General features: G+C 47.1%; 1 protein-coding gene and 1 long non-coding RNA gene across 4 annotated transcripts in view; one reads left to right on the top strand and one right to left on the bottom strand.

Annotated features, from left to right (window-relative positions):
* Window positions 1-22675, bottom strand: part of ZDHHC7 (zinc finger DHHC-type palmitoyltransferase 7) — a 65353-nt gene that overhangs the window by 5045 nt on the left and 37633 nt on the right. For 2 of the 3 annotated variants that reach the window (XM_031457953.2, XM_064488909.1), the window contains exons 1-3: window positions 17966-18208; window positions 6552-6637; window positions 3376-3706 (exon numbers count right to left, since the gene is read on the bottom strand). In XM_031457953.2, the coding sequence (XP_031313813.1) occupies window positions 3376-3690 (315 nt within the window). In that variant the 5' untranslated portion in view covers window positions 3691-3706; window positions 6552-6637; window positions 17966-18208. Of the gene's footprint in view, window positions 1-3375; window positions 3707-6551; window positions 6638-17965; window positions 18209-22675 lie in introns of those variants that run through there. The other variant, XM_031457954.2, reaches the window with a different exon arrangement.
* Window positions 18262-21784, top strand: LOC135322021 (uncharacterized). Its single transcript, XR_010382262.1, has 2 exons — window positions 18262-18461; window positions 18546-21784. It is a non-coding gene; the product is annotated as an uncharacterized LOC135322021 (long non-coding RNA).

Raw genomic sequence — 22675 nt, 5'->3', positions numbered from 1 at the left:
TAAGAACGTACTTTAGCTGGGACGAAAGGTAAAAAAAAAAAAAATCAATAACTGTAGGAATTAAGTCTTAGGTTTTATATATGATAACATAATTTATAATGCTGTAGTTGCCACGTGAAGTATATTAATATGAAAACTAACCGTGTCACTCAGCCAGGACCAGAAGTTTTATTTTCCATGAAAAATAACATTTGCATTAAAATGCAGTCAAAATAAATAGTGTGGTATCCTTCACAAACTGGCAAGTCACCAGGATTTCTCTAACTCTTTGCAGGACACAGCAGAGGCGAGGTGTTTGCTGAGCCCTCCAACCCAAGGGTGCGGTCTGTCCTGTTGACACCAGTTTCCCTGATAAGCACTCCCAGTTCCCCTGTCAGTTGTGGCAGGGAACACTGAACAAAGCAATCTCAAAAAGGACTTTATCTTTTATGATTTTAAAGTTATGCAATGCATCAGCCATTTCTGCCAAGCTAATCTGGAGTGGTCACACACAAGCCTGGAGAGCAAGGCCCTGAGCCCCTGACTGGACCAGGGAGGGGAGGAGCAGCAGTGGGGCCATGTGCACGAGCCCCAAGCACGAGGGAAGCTGGAGACGGGGGGTGAGGGAAACGGGATCCGTGTGCCGCAGATGGGCAGGCAGCCCGAGCCGGCTATGATGGGGCCAGGACTTTTCTTTGGGCAGTGGGGACAGTTTGGAAGACCATTCTGGGTGGACTGACAGACCAGGGCGGATGTGGTAGGTAGGGAACAAGGTCTGAACCCTGTTTCTCAGCCCCCTGGGGACAGCACTGCAGTGCTGCAGTGACAATGAAGGCAGGAAGAGATGGAAGGGTGAGAGGTGGCAGACGGGAGGAAGGTGGGGACAGAAAAGGACTCAGCACTGGAGCTCCTTAGAGCCTGATGGACCAAGGACCCCTGGCTCCAAGGCCCCCAGGGAGCCAGACACGCAGCCCTCCCACCAGCAGGAAGTGAGACCCTGTGAGGTGCCCTGGGGAGAGGCCATCCACTGCCCAGCCCTCCAGCGCAGCTGGTCTCCCTCTACACAGCACAGTCATCCATCGTCCTAACACCAGGAAGCTGTTCTGGTCAAGATACTAGCGTTTCCTAACACTCCAACTGTCTCCTTAAAGAAGGTAAAAATAGTGAAGGGTTTATACGCTTATTTTTGAAAATTTACATCAGAATGTCAGGTACAACATCTGACTCATTTATGCGACACCCTCTGGGCTCTTTCCTGTTTCCTCCACAAGCCAGGAGCCCCAGCCCTGTGATGCATTACAATTCTATAAAACCCCACAAGCTGTACATCCACGCCTGCTGACAGTTCAGCGTTACACGGTCCATGACAGGAGAAATGGACCAGGTTTAAAAACTACACACACCTTCGTTCTTCTAGGCCCGCACATGCTTTTCCACAGTAAAACACGTGTATGACATGTTTGTGGGGGGCACGCCCTCCACACCCCCCTTGTTACTGAGCTCTCCAATGACTGCTGCCAGAGGACAGGTTTGCATATCAAAGGGGAGACACATCAGGTGACAAGAGGAGCCTGTGTGAAGGGGAAGGTGTTTTCTGGTATTTTCCGTGGCTCAGACCCCTGGGCAGGCAGCCCAGGGGCTGCCTACCCCAGAACAGTCTGACCGTTCCCCCTGTGCACACAGTCCTGACGGCTCCCTGACTTCTTGCGGCTCTCCTTGTGCCAACCTCTTACACCCCCACTCTGACCCAGCACGGAGGAAGAAATAATGCCATGCTCAGGAAAAGTGCTCCCCACCATGTCATACGTTCCGGGAAGTTCTGCTCTGCAAAGCATACTTTCTTTTCCTGTTTTACTTCCATGCCTTCCCATCTGGACCCCTGGTTCCCCATCATGCACGCTGGAACCCCAGGGTCTAAGGGCCATGGAGCCCGCAGCCTTCCCTAGGTCCACCTACCAGTTTACGGACAATGTGGGACCAGGAGCACGTAAAAACCCAGAGATGTAAGCTGAAAACCCCAGAGTGGGAGGAAGCTACAAGACAAAAGGCCGTGTTTCTTCAACTTAAAAAATCCCAAGAAAAGGGGGATGGGGGCACAAAGAAGAGTGAGATGAGACACAAGCAGTCACAAAGTACAGGTCTTACTTGGATCCTGATTCAAACAAGAAAGAATATAAAAGGACTGTGACAGCTGCCCACGTGGCTGGGCCCGACACTGGCCCAGGCCCAGGCTGTCTACGAGGCAAACAAGGTGACAAGGGCAGTGCCCTGAGAGAGGAGCTCGGATGCAGCACAAGTCAGATAAGTGCATCCACCACGGTCCGCGGACCGATCACCATCAGCGTGCTTTCAGAGCCCTAATCCTTATAACCTCTTGGTACCTATTTAGAGAAAGCTACCAATAGACATGAACCTAGCAGGCTTTAATTTACGAATCAGGAGCCTCTGTAGCAGCAGTTTAAAACCACTCAACTCTGTGGGAAGAATCTTTTCAAATGAAACCCCACATGGACCGCTGAGACCTGACCACGCTCAGCTCCACTGATAGTGGGACCCCTGTCACTGTGCCTGAGGGCAGCCCTCCACATGAGGCAACACCTCTCAACCCTGGCATCTCCTCCAGGCCCTGGGGCGAGCCTGGAATCCACTATCTGCACCTGCCCTACCCAGAGGATGTCTCAAAATCTCGGAGCAGTGGTCTTAAACCTCATGTGATGGGTCTGAACCCAGTGGCCTTCAGGACACCAGGAACTCAGGTAGCTCATGGCTAAACCTGGCCCTTCTTTATCTCAGGGGTGCTGCTCTCTTTTCACACACCTGTGTCAGTCCCCACACCACCCCCGCACTTGACCTCTCTGAAGCAATCGCTTCTTCCAAAGTCACACCCACCCTGATGGCACCAGTGATTAGTGGGTTGTTCCTTCCTGCCAAGTGTGAACCTTGGCCTTTTACCAGCGAGAATGAGGTGTTTGCTTCAGATTTTGGCTGAGACATGAAAATAAGAGGATTGCAAAGCTGGAAGGAACTTAGAGATAACAGCTAACCTTTAGCCTCAAGAAGTCAGTTGCTTGTAGTCCAAAGACAACTGGAAAAGGGAGTAAAGCAGTGAAATCTACAGGCCAGATAGCTCAGCTTCCAGGCCATTCTTTAGAGAAACAAAATACTTAAACTAGAAGGGATTTTAGAAATTACTGAGTACAATTTCTTCATCTGAATAAACAGCCCAGTGGGAATGTTTTCCATGAACAGACTGTGCTATCACTTCTACACGGGCGATGTTTGCTCTCCAGTTAAGCCATGAAAAATGCTACCAGCCTGTACCCAGGAACTCGTAACAACCCAAGGCCCCACGTGCAGGGGGCCCTCCAGCTTGCGGGCGGTACGGGCAGTACTCACAGGGTCGGTGAGCATGGTCCTCAGGTGAGATGACAGGGCGAGCACAGCCAGGCAGTTGAAGATAACCCCATTGACCACCGAGTACCAGAAGTCTTTGGACGGCAGCAGCATAACGAAGGTCACCACGAAATCCGCATACACAACCAGAAGCCACGTCAGGACAGCGCAGATCATACCGCAGCCATCGCGGATGAACCACACCCGGTCTGCCGAGTCGGCCTCGGAGGATGATGAGGAGGAGGAGTCATAATTGTCATTTTCAGCCAGGAGAGGATGATGCTCAACATCCCGGAGCCGGTGTCCTGATGACGGCATGGTTTCCTGACGTGCCCTAGAGGGGGTGGGACACTGAACTGAAGAGGCTCACATGGCAGGGGACATGGTCACCTATGGCCAGCACAGCCACCCTGCACTAAGACAAAGCAGGGAATGAGCAAGACGCACACCACGGCACCCAGACTCCCTGCCTGGTGATGAGCCCAGGGACCATGGCTGCCCATGCCAGCCTGTGGCCCGCTCTGTCCAGCCGAGGTTCACTAGCTCACATGTGTGACCAGCAGATGAAGGCTGATGGACAAGCGACTATTTCGTTGCTTGTTTCCAGGCTGGCCCACGAGTGCGGCAGTGACAGTTCTCACCTGACTTTTCTCAAGTTCATTCATTTCTCCCTCATTTTAACTATGATACCGTGCGAGCATGTTTTTGAGGGAGACTCCTTAAACTCCATCTTCTTTAACTCTTTAAGTTTCTAGAATGCCCTTCCTCTCTTTCTTAATCTTTCAAAAGCTTCTTTCACTCATTAATGCATTCTTTTGACAACTTTCGCATATTTCCTAAAGTACTTGATACCTGAGAACGTACAGGGTCCAAAGAAACTAAAGAAAAACTAGCACTTTTCCTAGTAAATGTTTTGCTGCTTCTTTAAACCTATAACCTCCTCTCATCAGCGTCTGCTATAAGGGTAGTAATACTCATTCATGCTAAACAGAGACAAGGAAACAGAGTCAGTTCACTTGGCCTCAGCAGCGGATGGAAACACTGACAGTGCTTATCAAATGACCCGAACGCGTCCTCTACTCTGGCTCTGTTCCTTTCAAACAGGCACAGAGCGAGAGACTGGTCTCAACGCGGAGGAGTGGAAAGCATGCTTCTGGGGTCAGGGCTGCTACAACTCGTTAACAGCACAGACTTTGGAATCTGGGCATTACTTTTTTTTTTTTTTGACAGCAACTGGAGCATAATAATTATGAAAACACTGACTGAAAGGATGAATTTGCTGATGAGAGTTCCTTCTGCAAATTCTTTGCAGAATTCCCTCTTGATATAGAGATACTGACTGGTACCAGAGAGAAATGAAATAGTTCCCCACGGTCTGCTCTTGGATCAGACAAAAATAGCTTTAAAATGATTTAAATGAAAAAGAAACTAAAGAGAAGAATGCGGGCAGACCCGAACCATTCTTCTGGAACCCTCCTGCAGCCAGATGCGTCTGCTGCCTTCCTGTAAATAGCTGTGCCGAGCCCACTCCCTCTGCAGAATCCCACCCACCCTGTAGGACCTGATGTTTCTCTCTCCTGAGCTAGTGATCCTGGAGAGATACTCCTCCTTCAGCTGAAGAGCACTTTGAACAGGGTCTCTGAACATCGGCCACAACTCTCTGGAGAGGACAGTGGACACTGGTTCTGCCTACACCACTGCAAAGCCCGATTCCGTTGGGGCCAAGACAGCATCTGGAAGTCCGACCAGGGCCTGCTCACCAGCCCCACGTGCAGTGGACTCACCACTTTCTGCCTTAAGAGAAAGTTCATGTCTCAGTCCCTGGCTGACCGCTAGCCCCTCGTGGGAAGGTCTGGGTCTTTTCTCCAGGCTTCCTGTGAGTGCCTGCAGGCCCCCGGGCCCACAGCAAGGGCATGTTTGTTTTCAGGCAGAAGCAACAACATGAAATTGGTTCCTGCCAGATGCAAACAATGTCCTAGTGATTTCCATAGATTTCTTAGTGGATCATAAATGTATATCAAGGAAGAACTCCTCTGACCAGAGTCCCTCTGCTTTACACTACATTCAGATAGGACACTCTCTATGAGAAATGGGTGCCTGCCTGCTGGGCAGTGAGCAGTCAGCTGCAGAATCGCATGTCCAGAGACAGCCTAGCCTTTTGTCAGGGCCCATGTGTGCAGCCTGAGTTCTACCTAGAAAACAGGACCCTGCAAGCCTCTGGGATGCCTGCACCCATCCCAGGTTACTTCCCAGGGGAGGCAGAGTAGGATGCAGCCCGTGGCCACAGGCCTTCCCCCAGGTACAGATGGCAGCTTATCTGTGAGGACACGCGACCACACAGACACCCACACTGGTGGGTGTGGTGGGACAGTGAGGACACTGATGCACAATGCCCGTGTGCATCAGAGCCAAACCTGTAAAATCTACTGGGCAAAAGGAAAACAATCTGATATCCAAAGTCACGTCATTTTCACGAAAGCAATCAATGAACACAGCGAGGCCGGCTGGACAAAGCAGTGACCTGGGGGACTGCGTAGAGTCTGCTGAGTCACTGCTTCTCACTTTGTCATCGCACGGGAAGGGAGGGGCGGAAATGAAGAAACAACGCCTTCCCCCGGAACCAACCCCAAAACACCCGGACCGCGAAAGCAGACACCTGGCAACCTCAACGCACCAGAAGGCACGGGCTCAGCCTCGGTCTACACTGATGCCACCCGCCACTGACTGAGTGCCCTGAAGAGCACGTCTAAGAGAAGCCTGAAAGTATGGTGCATTGAGAGACTTGGGCAGACGTCACATTGTTTTTCTACTTTAATGGCCAATTTAATGGGATTTGGTCTACTGAGCTGTTTGTCTTCAAGTTAAATAAAGTCAGTTCCCCAGAACACTAAACACAACACTGCAGAGCTCCATTATTTAAGGGGACGACCACTCAAGCAAAAACTTTCCAGGGGTGTTTTCTCTTCAGCATCCCCCTCGTCTTGAAGTACTTGCTCCAATTCACTCCGGGGACTCTTCCTCCAGAGGTACACTCTTCTTTTAGGACAGGTGGTCAGCAAAGCAAAGACAATACTTGTTAACCAGCCAAACTCCCTGTATCGCCTTTTCAGCAACGTACAAGCTGCTGTCAGCTGTTAGAGAAACAGTCATCATACACCTAAATAAGCAATCACTCTTACCTTAAAAGTTATTTCTAAACATTACTTGAACATTTTGTGCCTTTTCTTCAGGATCTTAAGGTGCATACTTTCCGGTATGATAGGATCTGAAAGATAATAAAATCTGATTAGAAAAGTTACTTATTTTATGACAAGAGTGTATAATACTTCTTAGTGTACTATTTTTGGAGCAATATATACACACACATAAAACCAACTTCACACATAAAGTTCTGTTATTCAGAATTATCTTTAACTATGAAGTTATTACACCTCTAAGTTTTCATAACTAGTAAATTGATTGACAGTTCTGAAAATTAATTATTTTAAACCTGTCCATTTTCCCCTCCTGTTACTTCAGCCCTGGTTTTAAACAAATCTATAAGCCAAAATCCCTTGAGAAAGATCTCCGGGGACAATCCAAACCCAGTGTGGCCGACCTGCATTTCACGTCAACAACCACTTACTATCCACAGCAGAGGAATTACAGAAAACACGGGACAGAGTGAGACCCAGAGCTGAGAGGTGCACTGGGCCCGCTGTGGGAGGGAATGAGGCAGGCAAGGACTAGGTAGAACTGAGTAGGGCCACCACTGAACGATGACATCCCTGCTGCATCTCCCACTGGGCTCACTAGCACATGAGCAAGGAGACGTAGCACCCCTAAAAGTACTCCTCTGGCCCAAGAGAAAAGGCCTAAAGACATCAAGATGCGGGGGCACCCACCAAAGAGATCAGGATTCCTTGCCAGGTCTCTCTAAGCTGAGGGCCCCCGGAGCACATCCCCCCGTAGGCATATCTCATTCTTAAATACAAATGGACAGCCAACAGTCAGGTTTGTGAAGAAGCCAGAGCCCCAGAAAGAAACAGGATGGAAGAGGAATCCAGAGCAGGCACGATGCACAGAGAAATTTAAGAAGCAAGAAGAGACTGCATCTGTGAAACAAAAAGAAGAACATTCTGGGAATGTTCTAGTTATTGAAAAATAAAAATAGAATGGTAGAATTTTTAAATCTTAAAAAGGACTGGACGACAGAGTGGGAAAATCTCCCAGAAGGGAGAACTAAATGACACAGAGGGAGACCTTTCTTAGGAGAGAATATAAAATAAAATGAAAGGACCCAGCCAGGAGCCCATCCTCCACACAGTAGGAAGTCTGGCAGAGGTGGCCAGGACCAACAAGACCGCCTTCCTCAGCACAGTTCTGCCCACCTCTGCCCCTCTCCCCACCCCGCTGCCTGGCCCCTTGTGCCTCACAGCCCGTCCACCGCTTTCATCCCATATTCTTTAATGCATTATTTTTCTGCTCAGCAGACCCTGAGTTGGTGTCCGTTTTCTGAAACCAAGACCCCTAAGCAGGACACCCGGGACGGGGCAGGGGGGAGGGCTGGCAGGAAAGAAGGGATGGGGGAATCGAGGGGTGAGCAGGGTAAGTCTCCCTGGTCCCTGTCACCAAGCACAGTCTGGTGTTCCCACCAGTCACACCCTCCTCCTCTCGCTGCTTCCTGTTCAAGTGTGCGGCCCTCCACCAGGGCCAGCTCCACGGTCAGGCCCCCCTGCCAGCCTGTCTGCTCTGGTCTCCTCGAGACCCTGTCCTCCCTCCACATGTACCTGGACAACCTCCCACCCACTTGCCACTGCCACCTTGCACACCACCACCCGCCACTGCCACCTTGCACACCAAAGTTCCCATATCTGTGGCTCTGAGGCCCCTCTGAGCTTTTTAGTAACAAATGTAGCCATGAATCACAAGCTGCTTAAACAAAGGTGACTTAAAATATGTTATTTCTATAGAGTAACTTGATTCAAGTATCTATGCATCAGCCAACAACTTTAAATGCCAAATAACACTCTGAACTAGTAATGCCTAATTATGCTGAATGATATTTTCAACTTTTTATTCACATTCATCTCGAATATCTTCAAACGAGTTTGTTAGCACTGCTTTAAAAGAAAACCAGCTTTGCAAAATACAGGACTGTCAATCAAAGCCTCAGGTCTATAGCAGGATCTCTACAATGAGACCAAATCCCCAGTTACTTTCATACATTTTATAAAGTAACCAATGTAGTAACCACTTCAGAAAGTGGTCTGGCACTTTCTCAAAGTTAAACCAACACCTACCCTGTGACTCAGCAATTCCATTTCTAAGTATTTACTTGGAGGTGAGTATGAACACAAAACATGTACAAAACTGTTCACAGCTGCTTTTATTCGTAATACTCACCAAACCAGAAACAACCCGAATATCTCTCACCAGGAGATGAACAAACCATGGTATATTCATACAATGGCATACTTCTCATCAAAGGGGTGGGGGGAGGATTATGGATACATGCAACCACATGGATAAATCTCAAAAATACTATGCTAAGTGAGAGAAACCAGACAGGAGTATGTACACTACAAGTCCATCTACACAGCACTCTAAACCAGGCAAAGCTAATTTATTTTGAAAGAAATGAGAATGGGGTTTGAGCACAAGGGGGAATGACAGAAAGCCCAAGGTGACTTTCTGAGCTGATGGAAAGCCCACCATCTGAAAAGGGCAGCAGGGTACTCGGGCACACGCACTGTGGAAACAAAATTCAACGAGCTGCTAAAAACACACATACACACAAAATGAACGATACACCTAAAACTGTGTGTCTCATTGTATGTTAATTATGCCCCAATATAAAAATGTACAGGAGAAAAAACAACCAGAACAGGTACATGTGCAGGTGAAAAGAGTGTAGGAACAGCCCAGTTCTAGCTGGTGCTGCTGACACCAGTCTCCCCCGCAGTCCCCGCCTTTGCGAGCCTGCAGACCCCATCTTAGGTTTACTTTTAACAGCATCTTCAGGCACGTGTCTCCATCTCTTCCCCTCACTGCTTTTCCGTGCCTACAAACAGGGATGCGTTCCTCATAAACCAACTGAAAACACGTAAACAAAAGACATCAGTATCCTTTGGTAATCAGTTACTACAAAAAAGAATCAAGGTACAATTTATTTTCACTACTGCGATAAAAAGAAAGTCTACCCTGGAGTCTGGTGTTCACGTTTACAAAAAAACACTGTTTACACTCACTGTTTTACTCTTTATACACCCACTGATGACCTGTAACAACCAGAAATACGCAAATCTCTGCTTCAGGCACAGAAACATATTAAGCCAACCAGCGCAGTTAGAGATTTATTTAATGCAAACGTCGGAGCGGGGCCCAGCCTCCACTCAAGGACCCAGGATAGAGGATGGAGGATCCACGATCAGACAAGAGAGGTGAGACTCTGCCTTGTAAATAATGCGCGAAGTGTGATGCCCGTATTAGAGGCAGAGGGTGACGAGGGAGAGAGGTGACAACAGCTTATTCCGTCCAGCGGAACTGGAGGAAGTGTCAATAAAGAAGATGGCATGAGCGGCCCTGCTGGACAAGCAAGATCTGCACAGGAGGAGAGAACAGGGCGAGTAGGCGCAGAGAGGGAAGGAGTCCAAGGGCTGCAGGGCTGCAGGCTCAGAGCCCAGGAGGCAGGAGACAGGGAAGGGAAACGGAGGGAAGGAGGGGGGTGGCCCCAGCAAAGTGCTGCAGGCCCAGCTGGGGAGTCTGGAATCCACCACTTCATTCTGCTGCAAAGGGAGACACAAGAACTCTGGTAAACAGACAGATGTTTTTAAAAAGATAACTGGCGATGAAGTAAGACTGGGATGGAAGGAGGAATCCGGGCAACCAGAAGGCTGTGGCCAGGACCCAGAGCAGAGACGGAGGAGCCTAGGCCAGTTGGGGAGCAGGGCCTGGGGGTTATGAGCAAGAAGGCAGGCTGGAGCGGCCAACACACCAAGGAGGCGCCAGGACCTTCCCCAGCAGTTTCACTGAAGTGTCCAGAGCCTGGAGACTGGCTGGTGAGAAAATTAAAGAAGAAAAAATTTTAAATGCAGTTAAGTGAAGGACTAATGTGGCTAGAAGGAAAAAAAGGTTTTTTTCCAATTTCCCTCTCACATATTATCTCATTTAAAGCTACGACGACCGTAAAGAAGTGCTGTGTCCCCATGTGATAGATGAGCTCCCTTGGACCCGCCCAAAGTCATGGTTGTCCCCAGGGCTCCCTCAAGTCCGCGTGCTGCATCTGGGCTGACTGTGCCACACTTCTAAAAAGCCCAGGACGGCCCCAAAGTGGTGTAAGGATAAGGGAATGAAGACCATCTGCCTAACTAGCCAATTAGATGATCAGACTAAGAAAATATAAGCCGAGTGGCCCTGTCAAGCTAGCTCCCTTCTTTCTTCTGATTTTGTGCTTATTTGAGCTTTTCCTGCAACTACAAAAGCAACATAAGCTCACTTTTTTCTGGTTTTAAAGAATAAGAGTTCCAGTGTGCAGATGCCAGGGGCTGACGGCTGACAGAGCAGAGTGACCCTTCCTCCCCAGACCACAGAGAAGATGGATGAACCAGAGCTGAAGCGGTTCTGAGCACCAGCAAGAGGTGGGCTGTGGGTACCCAACATGGAGGAAAGCGCAGGAAGAGCTACTGAGACTGGGAAAAGGGGGCAGGGAGTGGCAAGAAAGCACTAGAACACAGCACTGTGGGCCAGACAGTGTTGCAAACCCCTGGTTTCCAATAAAGCACTGGGAACGGCTAGCCTTTCATCCAGAAGTCCAGCCTGGCACCCCAAAGGCTCACATGGGGTTAGCAAAGATGATGACAGAAAACCAGGGTATCAGATGCAAGACTTGACCGATATGACATGCCACAGAGGCCTGGTGAAGGGCAGCAGCCTGAGAAGCTGGGTGGAAGAAAACTTCAGGAACTGGAGCCCTGGGGAGACTGAGAACCAGGCCTGGACGTGACCAGGCAGCCAGGGGGTACTGAGGCTGGGTGGGCATGGGAACCGTGTGTGTGTGATTTATTCTCTTCAGTGATTCTCCCTTGTCCATTTTCCATCATTTAGTTGAGTGCATTTCCTCGATTTCTTGTTATTTTCTCAACTCACTATGATGTAAGATAAATAATTATGATCAAAAAAGAAGGCTGCAGAGAGAATTTTAAGAACTCAGAGGAGATGCCATTCAGGATAACAACAAGCTCTCGCATGTGGCCCCGCACACAGGCTGCTATGTAGATGGGGAGGCAAAGGGAGGACACGAACACATGTCCTGGGCGTGTCACCATCTGAGATGGCAGGTGAGCCAGGCTGGGGCCGAGGCAGGTCGGGAGACTAAAGAAAGGACAGTCCTCACCGAACCTGGCGAAAGAATGGAGCATCCAGATAATCTCCCACAGTGCGTTTACTGAGACGGCAATCACGTTCTTAAATGTTTTCTCCATCACCCTGCAACTGGGAAAAATTCAGTCTGTGCTTTCAAACCAGACCAACAATGTACGCCATATGAACCACAATTTTCTTCTCAAATGACTGAATCTGAAGGACAGGATATTAACTTTTAAGGGAAAAAACAACAGAACATTAAGCTAACAAAAGCCAAGTCTCGATGGTATGTTGGCACATTGTCCATACTGTGAATAGTTAACTTATTTAACCTTTCCAGGAAGGTCTTTCATACTAAATAAAAGAGGGCAAACTGAGAAACACACAACAAGGAGCCAAGGCTCTAAGAGAGGAAGGTCAACCTGGAGAGAGGGCGGCGGGGGTGGGACCACACTGGGTTTTTCTCCTTCCCCACTGGCCACTCTTCGTTCTCTCACCAGGTCCTCCTCCTTTTCCTCCTCCTCCACAGGCACTGAAATGTCGGGTGTGCCAGGCTCAATCCTAGGTTTTCTTTCTTAGCTGTGTGCTCTCCAAATGATCTCACAGGATCTCTGTTCCATGGAGTTACATATACATGCGAAACTCCCAGATGATTAATACACTATTGGGGATCTCTGACCCCCAATCCTCGACAACTCCTCTATAGCGTCAAAGCAGAAACATCCCTCCACCCACCAAACTGCTCTGACTCCACTCTTCCCATCTCAATAAACAGCGCCACCATCTAGTTACCAAGATCAAAAAAACCTCAAAAAACCCAAAAAACAAAACAAAACAGGGCTCACGCTTCTTTTCACTCTTCTCCCCACCTCCCCGCATCTAACCCATCAGTAAGTCCTACAGGCTCGGCCTCCAACACCACCGGGGATCTGACCCCTCCGCCACCCCCAACCCTCCAGAACAAGGCCCGGGAGCCCCCACCAGAGCAGCGCTCTGTTTCCACACTCATGGCCTCTACTCACCCACAACCCACTCCCCGTTCAGCACCCAGATCCTGCTGCTCCTACTTAGTAAAACCATCCAAAGGCTGACTCTGCAGTTAAAATAAAACCCAAAGGCCTCCCTTTGGCTATAAAGCCCTGCCCGGCCTGGGGCTGCAGACCTCACCTCTTACCCCTCTCCATCTTGGGCTGTCTTCTTCCTCTGTTGCCACCTCAACAGAGTGTTCCCCATGATACCCTCTGCCTGCCCTGAGCCCACTAGGAGCTCTGAGAATACTTGCTGAGTGAGAGAGGCAGGGGTGTGCTTGAGGGGGGAAAAGCCAAAATGAGCCCCACAGGAACACGAAAGGAATAAGAAAGAGGGTCAAAGTGGGAGACATGGCTGGGGTGAGGTCAGACGGTCCGGGAGATGTGGAAGGGCTGAGGGAAGGGGGGAAGAGGGGGAAAAGAGGGAAGCCCACACTGGCAGGGGTTTCTCTGGGGCAGTCTCAGTTGCAGTTGTGTCAACTGGTGTGCAGGCTCCATGAGGCATCTCGAAGGCATGGGGATGCACACAGCAAAGGCTGCAACACCCCCGCCCCCTCGCGGTACCAGCCACAGCCTGGCTCTGAAAGTCAAATGGAGCAGCTATTTCAGAAAATCCCCAGGTAGTAACTAAACTGTCAAGAATAACAAACCCAGAAACAAAAAGAATCCCAGAGTTCCAAGCCCTTTCAAGGGTCCTGTCCCAAGGAAGAGCTGAGCCTGAGTTGGGTTGGTGAATCCCAGCTTCTTTCGGTATCTCCCTACACCGGTCTCTTTATTTAATAGGAAATGAACTTTTCTAACATCGGACTGAACCAGACCTGCAACCACAGGCGCATCTGACAGGTTCACAGTGAACTCAGCTCTCATATGCAAGTTATAATGACAATGAAAGGGACTGGAATGCGAAAGGAAGGCCAGTAATATGTGCTGTGCGGCAGTAACTTTATATACAACATCACGTCAAATCTCGCCACTATCCTAAAAACAAGGTGCTATTATTAGCTCCTTGGGGGATGAGGAAATTGGGCCTTAGAGCTGAAGTAACTTGCTCAAGTTCACAGCCAGTAAAGGGTGGAGTCAGGACTGTTCTGATTCCAAAGCCCATGTTCTTCCATTAAAATACACTGCCTCCCAGAGTACTTGGTTTTAGAAAATGCATTCTGTAATGAATAAATTGAATTGGGGAAGTATGGAACGCTAAGAATTCAAAACATTTCAACAAACAAATACTGTAAGAGCCAGCCTGTCTCAACAGAAACTGGAAGCTTCTCCATCATGACTGCCCTTGCTTATTACTGGGACTGCAAATGCACTGCACCCTTTCCCAGAATGAACCAAACCACTGGCTTGACACAGAGCTGGCCTCTCCTTCCATTTCCTGACAACACTCCTCCTGGAACCAGTGCTTAACCTCTAGACACACAACCCCTCTTCCCTCATTCCTCTGTGCTGCGGACACTCCCTACTCCAGCTCTGAGCCTTCCCTTCTCACCTCTCCCACAACCCAAGACGAGGTGCCCCCACCTTTGGCTAAACCTCTGCAGAATCCTACCCTCCCAGGGCCACACCTTGGGACCTCGGTGTTCAAGGTGCCACTGAGCCTGGCTCCCTGCTTTTCCAGGTTCGTCTGCACTGCACAGCCTTCATTCCTACCTCCGTGCTCCTGCTCCTCCCAACTAGAAGACTCTCACTCTCCGCCTAGTGAAATTATTCATTAATCAAACATGAACCAAGAACCCACTACATACAAGGCACTTGTAAGATAACTTAAGTGTTTTCAAAACTAAGAGGTGCTGTATCAGTATAGGGCATTATCTTGGCCCCATAAGGAATGTGAATTCTACCCAAGGCTTTTCAGGAATGGAATGAAGTACCAGGACAAGAATATGTTTGTGGATAGGGGCAAAGAAGTCACTGAAAGAAAAAAACAAATCAGAGGCAAGTGAGAGTAAATGACTAAATGCCTGTTCCATAACAGGCAGACCAAAGTACAGACACATGTTAACACTGGAAAGGAGGCATTCTCTTTCTCTGAGGCAAGGGGAAGACAAAGATTGTTGGACATTTGGAGATCTCTCAGCTAGAAAGGAATCAAAGTTGCGAGAATTCTCCCCCGGGGCCTTTGTCTCCTCCACGATCTAGAAGGAAGGATTATTCAACACTGGTAAAGCAAAAATATATATGTATATATTTAACTTGAAGTATAGTTAATGTACAATATTATATGTTTCAGGTGTACAACATTCACAATGTTTTAAGGCTACATTCCCTGTGTTTTATAATATATCCTTGTAGCTCATTTATTTTATACATAGTAGTTTATACCTTTTAGTCCCCTACCCCTATCATCTCCCGCCCCTCTTCCTGCTCCCCACTGGTAACCACTAGTTTGTTCTCTGTATCTGAGTCTGCTTCCTTTTAAAAAAGTGTGTGTGTGTGTGTGTGTGTGTGTGTGTTTTTAATGAAGTATAGTTGATTTACAATGTTGTGCTAGTTTCTGGCGTACAGTACAATGATTCAGTTCTATATATATATACACACACATATATATATACACACACATACATACATATATATACATAAACACACACACATATTCTTTAAAAAGTATATTTTTAAGGAAGGATGCTGTGTAATAAAGAATTTAACCTTGCTCAAAAGGGGATCTGGACTTTGTCCTCGGCTGACAATGTGATTTAGGGTGGGGGCTGGTCACGCCAGAAAGACCAACAAGGTGATTTAGGGTGGTGGGTCACACAGTATCTGCTGACCTGGAAACTGAGATCAATCATGTGGGCAGTCAGTCAATCAATCAACGGATCACACGTATGTAACAGAACCCGAACAAAGACTCTGAACACCAAGGTTCAGACGAGCCTCCCTGGTTGGCAATACCATGAGCACCGAGCCTCACATCAATGCCGGGAAAGTATCACATCCTGACTCCTTGGGGAGAGGACAACAGAAGCTCCACATCTGAAACTTCCCTGACTCTGTTCTATGAGCCGCTCTCTTGGCTGACTTTAACCTGTATCCTTCCCCTGTAATAAACCATAACTCTGAGCGTAACAGTTTCAGGTGGGTCCTGTGAGGCCTTCTAGCTAGTAACTGAACCTGAGGCTGGCTTGGGGAACCCCCAGGCTTGGAGTGGTGTCAGAAGTGACGGTGGTCTTGAGTGGACTGTTCCCTCTGAACTGTGTAGCTGACCAACTCTGCAAGTGGCCTAAACTCTTCTCCTGTGTTGTAGCTGAAGGGTCACACCCAGGTTGTTAACACTGACCCTGGATGCTGGCTTTGGAGACAGCAAGGAGTGAGAGTGAGTGTTTAGACGCTATACTTACTGTTTTTTTTTTTTTTTAACAAAAGAAGCATATATTACTTTTATAATTAAAACATTAGTTTTAAGAAACATATCTCCAAAAAGCAGCTTCAGGAAAATTACCTTGTAGAACTGCTCAGCATGGATTAGAACAGGGAAGTTCTGGAATCATCAAGAAAACTACTTCTCATTTCATCCCAAACATTAACTTGACATGTGAACTTCTAGTTCCATTTCCTCAAATTAACAAAGATTATTTTATTCATGTCACTGAAGAGTCTAAGCCTGCAGGTAACAGTTTCAGTAAGAACATAAAAGCATGTCCAACCTTTTGACTGACTCAAGACTGTTCTTACATAAAGTTCCTTTTAGTACTTTCTCTCTCATGAATCATTCTATTCATGCTAATACTTATCATTTCTAGAAGAGGATTTCTGCTTTTTTAGTGCATTGATTAACATGGCTGTGAAGTTTCAATTCACTCATTGTCATCGAGGCAGGAGCTGAGTTACTGGTTGAAAAAAATACTTCTGTATACATCTCTACTCACAATGCTTTGACAGCTGCTGTTTTATGAATTCTTTAGGAAATTACCTTCAAATAGTCCAGTTCTCCATCTCACAACTCGAAAGTCAACGTGAACCTACCAGCCTCACTCCCGAAAGTACACAATCCAAATAATTTTGGTAACCCCAACCCTTCTATTTTCCAGAATGTCCAAGAAATGCAATTTAGTACTTTTTAGTACTTTTGTTCCATTCCATTTTTCAAATATCCCAAGAGCCTTTCACGTTGATAATCAAGTTCTGACTTCCTAACAAGCAAACTTAACAAGGTGACTTTTTTAAAGGTAACTTTTTAAAAGATGACTTTTAGATAAGTGAAAGTTATAAGACGATATCAAAAAGATTTAGTTTGACTTTTTGAAAGGTGACTTTAGGTAAGTAAAAGTAGTAAAAGTATCAAAAGAATAAATTCATCATCTCTGAGGTGCAGAGTCTAAGAAGAAATACATACTGGCCTAGATTTCTAGACCATCTGAGCGAGTAGTAGTAATACAGATAAATCTATGAGCATTAAGTACAAATACTAAGCACACTGCAAATGTTTACACTGCGGCATTGACTGGGCAGCACTGTACACAATCTGGTCACTAAAAAAGGTTTTAAGGCAGTTACATCAACAGTTCTTCTGACACCTCCAAAAAACTGGTTACTCATAAGCTAATAAAGTCTGTCCACCCAACAGCGGAAAGAGACAGTTCCAGCAGCAATGACTCCTCAGTAGACATGAGCCTTGGCTGCAGCAAGAAAAGATGCAAACATCACCCTAAAGGCTGATCTGATTGTCCCAGGTGCGCTGGCGGGCAACCCCCAAAGATCACCGGAAGAAGGGAACATAACCGGGAAGGTGGGCAAAGAATAAAAGAGGAAAGGTAAAACTTAAAAGGGAGGGAAGAACAGGAGCGTTCGAACAGCCATGGGCAACGTTCAAGAAAGCCCATTGTAATACATGCCTATAAACTACTCTTTACAGCTTACAGAGGGTTTATAGCCACTCTTTCTTCTGGTCCTAACAATAACCCCGTTATTAGTTATTAAAGGAGTAAACCATGGCTCAGAGAGCTGACTGTCATGCCCAAGGTCAGGAGAAAAGCTGGGGCTGCACTTCGGGCCCTATCTCGAGATATTCACTAAGGAGTGACAAGGAGACACCTGGAAGGGAAGTCAAGCGCAAGCACAGAGGTGTTCCCGAAGAACTCGGGAAGGTCGCAGGTGCGCGGCGGGGGTGGAGAAGAGGAAGTAAGGGATCCGGGGACAGGTGGACGGGTGCCGGGAGTGGCAGGGAGACCCGGGTGCGAGCAGCCGGCCCAGCCCCGCCCGGCCCAACCTGCCGCTCTCACCCGAAGCCCGGGCTGGGTGGCCTGGCGCTGCGGCTCCTCCCGGCCTGCGGCGGCGGCGGCGGCGGCTGCAGCGGCCGAGGCAGGGACGCATCATGCGGCCGCGCTCATGGCCGGGCCGGAGGGGGCTCCACGGCTCGGCTCGGCTCTGTAACGCCGGGCGGGTCGGAGGGAGGCGGCAGTCGAGCAGACACGAGAGCCAGAGCCCAGCCTGGAGAACAGGGCGGCACGACCCCCGGAAGTGAACCCCACGAGGTCAGCGGCGCCGCGCTTGCGCACTTCCGGCCCGGCTGCTCCTGGGAGCGGAGTGGGGCGCCTGAGACATTTTGTGGCGGTTCGGCGGTCAAGATCCCTCGGAGTTAGAGGGACTTAAAGACGGACAGTTCCTAGAGAAAGGTTGTTCTTAGTCGCAAGATCCCTTTGCTAAAATAAAGAGATTCATCCAAGCTGAGGTCTGAAAGAGGAAGCATGAGGGCTACGGGCTGCCTCAATGTCCAAGGTGCGCGGTTGGGCTTTAAAACTCGGCGAGGCTTTCTTGCCGGCGTGTCCCGAGCCCACGGCATCGTCTCTGCGACGGCTTTAGGTGCGGCCTGTCCGGGATGCGGGAATGAGAACTCGGGACATGGGGAAGCGGAGGAGCGGGAGTGGAAACGTCTGAGCCAGAAAGCACGTGGGGGACAGAGGAGGCGCCTGGACTGGGGAGTGGAGGCCTGATTCCTGATTCGCCAAGCTACTGGTCCCCCTCTGAGGAACCTGGACACTGGAGCATCTCAGCGATTCCTTCTAGATGCCGAGGCCTGGGTTTTTTGGTTTTGGTTTTTTTTTTTTGAAGGTAGACACGTGGTGTTTTGTTTTGTTTTGTTTTGGTGGTGGGGAGGGAGTAGTATTTCCTGTGATATTTGAGACAGTTTTTGCAGGGCTAGGAAGTAGGCGCTCAGTTGGTGTTACTCACTAAATTGTAAGGTTGATGAAAGCAAAAATTAGAGCTACAGGGTCTATCAGAATCTCACTGTCTGCAAGCCACCTCACTATTTACCCTTCTTGCTTCCAGAAACGCTTTTCCAACTAAACGTTATCTTGTGCTTCTGCATTTACTCAACCCTCATTAAGACTCCTAACACTCGGTGTATTTTGTTTCCACAAAGTGAAGTAGGCCTCCAATCAGTGGTAGGTTCTTTTTGCATGGGCCGAAATAATAGATGGTTGTCTCTGGATGACACCAAAACTGTAAGTGGTGGCTATGCTTAAAAACTTGCTATGAGCAATGTTAAAAGAATACCTTGTTAAAAAAAAAAAAAGAGAGAGAGAAAAGGTTAAATCATGACTCTCCTACAAACATAAACACATACCGAAGATTTAAGTTAACTCACTAATTCCTGAGGAGGTGTGTAAGATGATGCTGGTGGTTCAAAGATGATCCAAAAGGCAGGCACATGTGTAGGCGATCAGGAATGCTGGAATGAATTTGCTTAGTGGAGGCAAAACTGGCTTTTTCCACAGTGGGGAAGTCAGTTAAACTCTGATACAGGAAAAAGAGTGGTGCGTGAAAGGATGGCTGTGTTTCAGGTGTTGGTTGAGTCCCTGGGACGTGCCCCACTAAGTGAGAGTCCCTGGCTTTGCGCAGGAAAGAATTCAAGAGCAAGCCATAGTTGAGTAAAAGTAGATATATTTAGCAGGGTGGGGGAGAGGTTAAAGAATGGGTAGATACACACTTCATAAACGGAGTGCGGGCTGTCAGAAGGCAAGAGAGTAGGAGTGACTGTGAGGTGTGGTGTTGCTAGTATTGTTTTGTTTTTGCAGAGGGACAGAGGGAAAACTGCTGTACTTCTTAAAAGAGGAAAAGGAAAAAAAGTGCTCCAGCGAGGAAAAGGTGCAGGAGTGGGAAGCTGTCAGCCAGGATAGCCAGTAGAGACAGCTCCTGGTGTTGCTATTTTTTATATGCTACTAAGTGAGAGAATTACTCCAACTACTTTGGGGAAGGTGCCGGGATTCCCAGGAATTGGGCCACCACCCTCTCTTTGACCTTTCACCCTTAGCTTCAGAACTGCCATGGCTCTTGTGGGTGTGTCATTCACCATGCTAGTACATTACAAAGTGTGTAATGTAGCTCAAGGTCCACTGGAGGTCGAATCTCCCTCCATCTTGGGCCTCAGGGTACATTGGGAATTGACTTTGCTGCCATTTTGGTGCTAACTGCTTTGTCATTCCTTTAGTGGCTATGCCCTGCCCCCTTCCCTCCTGTCTCACTTCCACCAGACAAGATTCATTTGTATGTCTGATGGGTCAATATCACTTATGAATATAGATGCAAAATCCTCAACAAAATACTAGCCAGTCGACTCCAACAATGCATAAGAAGGATCATACACCATGGTCAAGTGGGATTTATCCCAGGGATGCAAGGATTTTTCAATATCTGTAAATCAGTCTGTGTGATACACCACATTAACAAACTGAGGAATAAAAACCATATGATCATCTCAATAGATGCAGAAAAAGCCTTTGATAAAATTCAACATCCATTTATGACAAAAACTCCCCAGAAAGTGGGCATAGAGGGAACATCTTGACACAAGAAAGGCCATATATGACAAACCCACAGAGGGCATGGAAACTTTGCACACTTTCCCCATACTTTGCCTTATGGTGTCTTCCATTTGGCTGTTCCTGTGCCATATCCTTTCATAATAAACCAGTAATCTAGTGAGTAAACTGGCTTCCAGAGTTCTGTAATTTGCTCTAGGAAATTAACGGAACCTGAGGAAGCAGTCTGGTAAACTCCAAACTATTGCCTGTGTGTCAGAAGCTCAGGTGACAGCCTGGACTTGTGATTGGTATCTAAAGTATGTGTTTGTTTGGTGGGAGTGGAAAGTCTTGTAGGGCTGAACCCTTAAACTATGGAATCAGATACCATCTTCAGGTAGAGAAGATTGGATTCTAGTTTCATTCTTTTTCATGTGGATATACAGTTCCTTGCCCTCTCCTAGCAAGTCACTCTCTGTGAATCTCATGTTCACCAACTTGGAAACTCTCCAAATCCCTGTGCTCTTAGGGTTTTTATGGATGCTTCAGTACAAAGGCATCGCTGATTCAATAACTGGCCATTGGAGATTGTTTCAACCTCCAGCCACTCTCCTCCCCTGAGGTCAGGGGTATGGGACTGAAAGTTTCAACCCTCTAATCACATGTTTTCCTGGCAACCAGCCCCTATCCTTAGGCTCAGTCCAAAAAGTCAATTAACCTAACAAGAGATACCTTTAACACTCTTACCACTTAGGAAATGCCAAGGGCGTTGGGAGCTCTGTGCCAGAAACAGGGTCAAACCCAAATATGTGTTTTTTTAATTATAAATCATGATATCATAGACCTGAATAGGCATTTCTCCAAAGAAGATATACAAATGGCCAACAGGTACATGAGAAAGTGCTCTATATTGCTAATCATCAGGGAAATGCAAATCAAAACTACAATGAGATATCATCACCTCACATCTGTTAGAATGGCTATTGTGAAAAAGACGAGATGAGCACTGATAAGGACAAGGGAAAAAGGGAACTTCTGCACGCTGTGGATGGGAATGTAATTGGTACAGCCACTATGGAAAACAGTATGGAGGTTCCACAAAAATTTAAAAATAGAACTACCATATGATCTAGTAATCCCACTTACATGTATACATAAAAGGAAATGAAATCAGGATCTTGAAGATGTATCTGCACTGACATGTTCACTGCAGCATTATTCACAATAGCCAAGATATGGAAGCAACCTGAGTGTGTAAGATGAATGGATAAAAACGTGGCATATATATACACAATGGATTATTCAGCCATGAGAAAGAAGAAAATCCTGCTGTGTGCAACATCATGGATGGGACTTGAGGGCATTATGCGAAGTGAAATAAGTCAGAGAAAGATAAATACTGTATAGTATCACTTATATGTGGACTCTAAAAAAAAGTCAAACTCAGAGAATGATGGTTGCCAAGGGTTGGGGTGGTAGGGGAAATGGGGAGATATTGGTATATATCAAAGGATATAAACTCTCAGTTATAAGATGATTAAGTTCTGAGGATCTAATGTACAGCATGGTGACTATAGTTAGCAGTACTGTGCTGTAGACGTGAAATTTGCTAAAAGAGAATCTTTAGCATTATCAACACACACACAAAGGTGTGAAGTGATAGGTGTATTAAATTGTGAGAATCATTTCACAATGTTTACATATATCAAATCATCATGTTGTACACTTTAAATATATATAATTTTGTCAATTACACCACAATAAAGCTGAGAAAAATTAGTATCAGTGATGCGTGTTTTTAAAAATTAGTTTCCACAATGATTGAGCAGTCTCTTTTGTGTATAAACTTGTACCTCCTCTTCCTAGAGCTGATTTTTAAAATATTACTACATTTTAATTTTTTTGAGGTATAATTTTCATACAGTACAATCACCCTTTCAAGTGTATAGTTCTATAAATTTTGACAGATGCATAACACCATTATAATTGAGATACAGAAGTATTCTGTAACTCCCCCAAATTTCCTCATGCCCCTTTGTAGTCAACCCTTCTTCCCACATTCAACTCCTGGAAAACACTGATCTATTTTCTGACCCTAAGTCTTGCTTTTTCCAGAATGTCATGTAAATAGAGTCTGGCTTGTTTCACTTCCCATAATGCATTTGAGATTCATTTATGTTCTATATATCA

This window comes from Camelus dromedarius, chromosome 9 (assembly GCF_036321535.1).
Source record: "Camelus dromedarius isolate mCamDro1 chromosome 9, mCamDro1.pat, whole genome shotgun sequence".
In the NCBI taxonomy this organism is placed as follows: domain Eukaryota; kingdom Metazoa; phylum Chordata; class Mammalia; order Artiodactyla; family Camelidae; genus Camelus; species Camelus dromedarius.
Note: the sequence above shows the minus strand (reverse complement) of the source record. Positions and strands in the feature narration are given on the sequence as shown.